At 40.7% G+C, this 6,232-nt stretch overlaps 1 protein-coding gene across 1 annotated transcript in view; it reads left to right on the top strand.

Moving 5' to 3' along the window:
• The first annotated feature begins 514 nt into the window (after nt 1–514).
• The window catches only part of LOC134534613 (uncharacterized), a 29,034-nt gene continuing 23,316 nt past the window's right edge, over nt 515–6,232 (top strand). Inside the window, exons 1-7 of the mRNA XM_063373097.1 lie at nt 515–726; nt 1,431–1,571; nt 2,281–2,418; nt 2,739–2,901; nt 3,222–3,407; nt 4,103–4,305; nt 5,973–6,144. Of these exons, the coding sequence (XP_063229167.1) occupies nt 553–726; nt 1,431–1,571; nt 2,281–2,418; nt 2,739–2,901; nt 3,222–3,407; nt 4,103–4,305; nt 5,973–6,144 (1,177 nt within the window). The 5' untranslated portion in view covers nt 515–552. The remainder of the gene's footprint in view (nt 727–1,430; nt 1,572–2,280; nt 2,419–2,738; nt 2,902–3,221; nt 3,408–4,102; nt 4,306–5,972; nt 6,145–6,232) is intronic.

Raw genomic sequence — 6,232 nt, 5'->3', positions numbered from 1 at the left:
GTTCCCAGCATGCTTCATTGGCGTTTTTGTAAGAAGTATACATTGAAATGCGAGTTTTGTATTTAAAGTAAATATCTTTATGTAAATCAAATCAATTTGTTAAAAAAAGCTCCTTAAATGGAACTCAATTATTCAGTTTATTTTTTTTTAAATTTAAAAGTGATTTAATAACAGATGCACAATTAAACAAATTAAATTAATTTTTCTGATCCTTGCACTTGGATAGAATTTTTTGTCCAGAAATAAATAATGACATTCTTAGAATTTAATATATTAAATGATTAAACTTTTTTACAATTTAAATTATTTTTGGTTAAATCCTACTTAATTTCGTGTTAAAAACTTTCATTTCACTGCTATACTGTGTGTTAACTTTAAATTCGGTTTTATGCCTTGTTTGGACAATCTTTTCGGTGTTATTTCGGTTTTATTGCTATTCACCACATAATCTTGTTCCTTATCACACATAAGAAGTTTAAACCTTTTAAAAGATTTAAAATTTGTTTTACAGATGTTTTATCAGTGAAAAGCCTATTTAAGCATGCGTGCCAAATGACCTCACATTTATCTGGAGGGTTTGGAGCACAGGTCAAGTTTTTGAGAGGTGCTCATATAAACACCTGCATCTGCACTACAGCCCACGATTCTCTCAGGCACGTCAACATGTGGGCAGCGCTGGTCTTACTGTTTTGTCTCACGTCATCCGGGAGTTCACTCCCTCTGAAGGTAATTAGTTGTTTGTGGCAATACCCAGTACAATTACAACTTCAAACTTTAACCATGTCCTATTGATATACATGATTATATTAGCACAATTTTATGATCTTAGTATTTATATAATATTTTTATATTTAAAGAACAAACTGTTACACAGCTTAAAGTAATTGGACAGTATGTATTGGACAACCTTACTGTACCAGTTAGCTTTTGTATCCCATCTAATGATCAGGAAATGGCCTCCCAGGCGATTTAAGAAGAATAGACCCTTCAAAATTATTGGCAAAAGTTTTCAGAATTCTGTTATTGGGAGCACAGACTATCCTTTCAAAAATTAGGAAATGTAGCTGTGTCACAGCAGTGTAGTCAGAGTGATTTAGGGACACTATGGAGAAACAAACCCAGGACTCAAAAATGAGATTCCAATGCCTTAAGGTTATGCCATTACTCTAGATAGTTTCATGACAATTACATTCAAAAATAGTAAAGTTACTGCATTTAAGTTGATTAAGTGATTATAAGAAAAAAAAGTTATACTATACACAGAAAACTTTTATGTTAGAGTGGATCAGAAATGTGTTGCGTACCAGGAAGTTTGCACTGAACTGACATGCATTGTTCTTAATAAGCTCCACTCTTTGTTTCCTGTCCTGAGCAAGCCCGGGACACGGCACTCGTGTGCTGATGCACGGTGTGTGTGTTTGTGTTGACAGGTAGAGAACGGCACGGTGACCGTGCGCACAGAAGACGGGCTACTGCGCGGGCAAGTGGCCTTGTCAGCCTGGAACAGGACCTACCTCAGCTTCCAGGCCGTGCCGTTCGCGCAGCCGCCCGTGGGGGAACTGCGCTTCAAGGTAGCGACACGTGACTCTCCGAGTACACTTGTCTCGTGCATGTTCCACTGCGATACTCAGTGACTACTGTTTCTGACTGGACTGGTTCCTGAGGCTGTCTGTGGCACCATGGTATCATTATATAGGTTTTTTTAAGAGTTTTCCATCACTATAGTAGTTATCCTGAAGTCCGCTGACACTCAAATCTTGCATGATCAAATTAACAATGTGCAAAAATATTTTATTAATCAATCAGTAGAAAATACAATAAATGATATATAATTTCACCAAATTTTTCTAAAATTTTTATGAGAGATATTTTTCTATTTATAGCTGAAACAACACAATTGAAATTTATAGTAAGCTTTCATACTATAATATAACATGCATTACGCAAATCTCTATGTGTTTTGTTACCACTCTTGATAATCTCACATCTTTTTTATCCCCACATTACTCCTTTTTTTAAAATGATATTTAGTGTTTTCTTAACAAACATACTGAGGGTCCTTTGCTTGACTTAAAGGCCTAGTATTATCCCCAAGCACTACCTAAACATGTGCGTCTGCTTAGTTTTTGCATTCATGTGGCAAGGAAGTTGAATTCATAAGTGTTCGCACCCAAAATCCATTACCTGTAATGCAATAAGTGCTAAAGTTAACAGTGCTCTTGGTTGGGTTCCTTGGTTCTCATAAGTGGATGGATGAAGTCTAGTTTCCCCTGGTTGCAGTCGCCCAAGCCGGTGAAGCCGTGGACTGGCGTGAGGGACAGCCGGGAAGAGGGCACCTACTGCGTCCAAGATGTCCAGTTCCCCACCACGGCAAACATCTCCGAGGACTGTCTTTACCTAAACGTCTACGTGCCACAGGTATGCTGCACACTGCAACACATTTCTCAAAGTTATTTCAACTTTTGATATTGCCTAGGCCTTTTATTTTTGAAAATAATATAAAAATGATAACCAATTAATTACCATCTTAGCAATTTATGTTGTCCAATGTCTTTATGTGCATGTTAGGAACTTGGTTTAGGCTGAAGCATCAGTACTTTTTGACACTGGGCAAAATTAATATTGTCACGTTACTAGTGTGTTGTATCCAAATACTAGGCATTGTAAAAACTTTAATCAGTGATCAGTAATCTGTGTGACCTTCAGTGTAAAAAATTTACTACTCCCCTTGTGTTCAGGTAGCGTCTAATGCTTCCCGAACCGGTGGCCTGCCCGTGATGGTGTGGATCTACGGAGGAGGATTCACTGGCGGAGGCGGGGTCAAGAGCATTTATGCACCGGACAACCTGTTGAACCGTTCCTCCATCTTGGTGACCTTCAACTATAGAGTGGGCGCTCTCGGTGAGTCCTCTAGCAATCTTTACTACTGTTGCTGATGTTCCAGTTGGGGCTTTGCTTTTCAGTCAACTGTGGGTTCACAGCAGCCGTGATCCTTATGGCGTCGCTGTCATGTGGTGACGGTCGGTGGCGGCTTGACTCAAGCAATTCCCAGGCCACTGCAGTATTAAAGACATTGTCACATTACCCTACCTTTCCAACGGTGGTGTTGCTTGAAATTGCCATGCTGAGACCCAGTCTCTTAGTAACTGGACCTTGTCTAACCCGTAGCAGCAGTGGAAGTGCGGACACATGACGGGACGCCATGCCACTGCTTGCCGCAGGGTTCCTGAGCATGGAGCACCCCGACGTGACCAGCAACGCTGCCCTCAAGGACCAGGTGGCAGCACTGCGCTGGGTCAGGAGGAACATCGCGCACTTCGGCGGCGACCCTGACGAGGTCACCATCTTCGGGGAGAGTGCCGGCGGGATCAGCGTCGACATGCACCTGCTCTCGCCCATGTCCGAAGGTGGAGTCGCTTGTCGTTGTTTCAGACTCGACCAGGAATACTTAGTGGCCGTACGTGCCACTACGTCCTATTTAGTACATGGCAAAGAGGCCAGACTGAATCAGTAATTTTTCACATATTATTACTGGCATTACTCAGTTGACGAGCACTAAGAAGTTCCGTATGTGCAATTTATTAAAACGCTACTAAATGTAACAAGTAACCATTTCCCAGTGTCTCTTTCAAAAGCTTGTAGGTATACTTATCTTCTCCTGCCAAATTTTTCACTAGCTATCAAAACTAAGTTTTGTTAAGTTAATATATCGTAATTGTTTGTCAATTCCACAAAGCTGTGGATACTACAACATATATATAAACATAGTAGTTTACAATTTGACTATTCTCTCATATCAACTTAGAAAATAAGGAATGCTGATTTTTAATTTAGATTAGAAATGATTGCAATAAAATTCAATGAAAGTTCAGTGCATATTTAGGTTACTTACGAACAGTCATTTAGGATACTATGAAATATTTTACTGTTTGAGAGTCAATTCTTCTGAAAGGAAAAACTTAAATATTTAAATAGTTTATTATTCACACAAGTGCAGCTTGGGTCTTGTATACCATCGAAAGTTTGACTCACAGTGCTCAGTTACTGTCCATGAACAACAGTTGGCGCTCCAGATAGCGAGCATCGCGGCTGGGTGTTGCAGGTCTGTTCAAGCGCGCCATCTCGCAGAGCGGGTCTGCGCTGGCGGTCAACTTCAAGCCACGCTACAACGCCACCGGCGAGGCGTTCCGCCTGGGCGCGGCGCTCGGGTACAACGGCACGGACGCAGACGAGCTGGTCAGGTTCCTGCGCTCCGTGCCCGCGCAAGACATCCTCAAGGGGCAGAAGCTGGTTGGCGCTGAGGAGGTGACTGCACGCACCATCACCTTTCAAACACATCGTTAACTTCTGGTGCACGTACCGACACAGTGGCTAATGTTCTTGGAGCACTACATTCAGCTGTATTCTTCCAGTCGCCCGTACTTCTGCCACATTTATCCTCGCTGCTTTCAATACTCCGTCCCTGATCACCTCCAGGGCATGCATGCTCTTGATGATTCTCATCCAAAATCTCTGCACAACTCAAATGTTCATTTCACTGTCCACAGAACATGAGAATTTATGCAGATGGGAGACAAAGATGAATGCTACTAACAAAAAAAAATTATTTTTATTTTTTTAAAGTATCCCTCTATCATCAACACATTGCCTTCACATTTTAAAAATCCATTCGACATCATGATCAGGTTAATGACAAACAACCTGCACAGCACCGGATACAGGAGTTTTATTTCTTTGGGAAAAGGGGGGGGGGGGGAGGAGTGGGAAGGAGATTTAAAAGAAATGAAATTGGAGATTGTGAGTTCAAAAAACTTACATTATCAGTGGAACTAACTCACTAAAATTTGGCTCTACAGTAGCTGTGACTTCTTCCGCATCTCACCTAGTACTTTATTTGCTTTTATTATTACTTCTTTATACATATAAAGATCAATGCTAGTCCATTTTAATCAATAAATTTGCATTGTGCCCCTTAAATATGTCATAAGATACTGCAGCGTAGAAAATTAACATTCTGGAATTATTGATGTTACTTTATAGTACAAACAAAAGAGTTTTAAGCATCTTGTGAGTGCACATATTTATGGCTGAAATAAAATCAGCTGTCAATAGATGAAATTGTTAATGTTCTAGGAAATTTCCACCCCAAATTTTAAACTCATTAAAAGATGACTTTAGGTGATGTATCAATATCATATGGGCAATGGCTAAAACAGCATGAACAAAATTTTTTTTAAATTTGCACTACATTTTTAGTTTGCAAACAGCACTTGTGTACATTTTCATGCTTTCGTAATAAAGTAATATTTTTCTTTTGTTGTCAAAGCTGGCATGGATTTGAAGAACTCTGTTGTGGTACAGTCGGTTGACAAAGTTTTACTCTGATTTGGTTTTCCTTTTTCTGAAAGCTGCTGCAGATTATGTTTTTGATCTGAACGATATGTCCGTGTTCTGATGCGTTCTATCGATTCTAAATTACTTGTGGACATGAATTTCCAACAGAAATATGAATGTCTTTAATCTCATGTTGGGTGTCACTTCGGCTGAGGATACGACACCACTTAAAACTCGTAAACTATGAAAGCTACAGAGTTGAAGTAAACATATCTTAGTACAGTAGACTCTCCTCGTGGTCGTTACGTGAGACTCATTTGGTTAACATTGACTGTGATGACGTAATGAGCGTTGGTGGGGAGCGTCGAATTGAAGTTAGATTGAGAGCAGTAACTCCAAAAGTAATAGACCGACTTGCGTGATTTGAACTTTAAGTTGCTCTTGAGTGAGCACTGAGTGGTGCTAGTTGAGTGGAATAACTACAAAGGTACTAACTTTGGTTTTTGAGCCATTACTCGCAAAATGCCTAAGCGAAAACAGGTTATGTTGGAGGAAAGAAAGAATCGTGCAGTGCAGTATTCATACCGCCCAGGATTCCTCCTATCACACTACATCCTTCTCTGGTTGTTTGTCCGCAGGGTGCCACTGCTACCACGCTGATCGCCTTCCCGGTCATCGATGCCAAGACGCAAGAGGGCAGCGAGGTGTTCCTCACAGACGTGCCCGAGAAGTTGTTCCGAGCCGGCAAGGTCCACCCCGTTCCTTACATAACGGGATTCAACTCGGAGGAAGCAAAGGGAGGCTTTACAGGTATATCGTAGTCTTACAAGCAAATATGTAATCGAGCAGGTAACAAGAACTTCTTCACTTCGGGTTGAGTTTTTTCAGAGCGCATCGT

This window comes from Bacillus rossius, chromosome 7 (assembly GCF_032445375.1).
Source record: "Bacillus rossius redtenbacheri isolate Brsri chromosome 7, Brsri_v3, whole genome shotgun sequence".
NCBI lineage: Eukaryota > Metazoa > Arthropoda > Insecta > Phasmatodea > Bacillidae > Bacillus > Bacillus rossius.
This window is presented reverse-complemented; position numbering and strand designations above follow the sequence as displayed.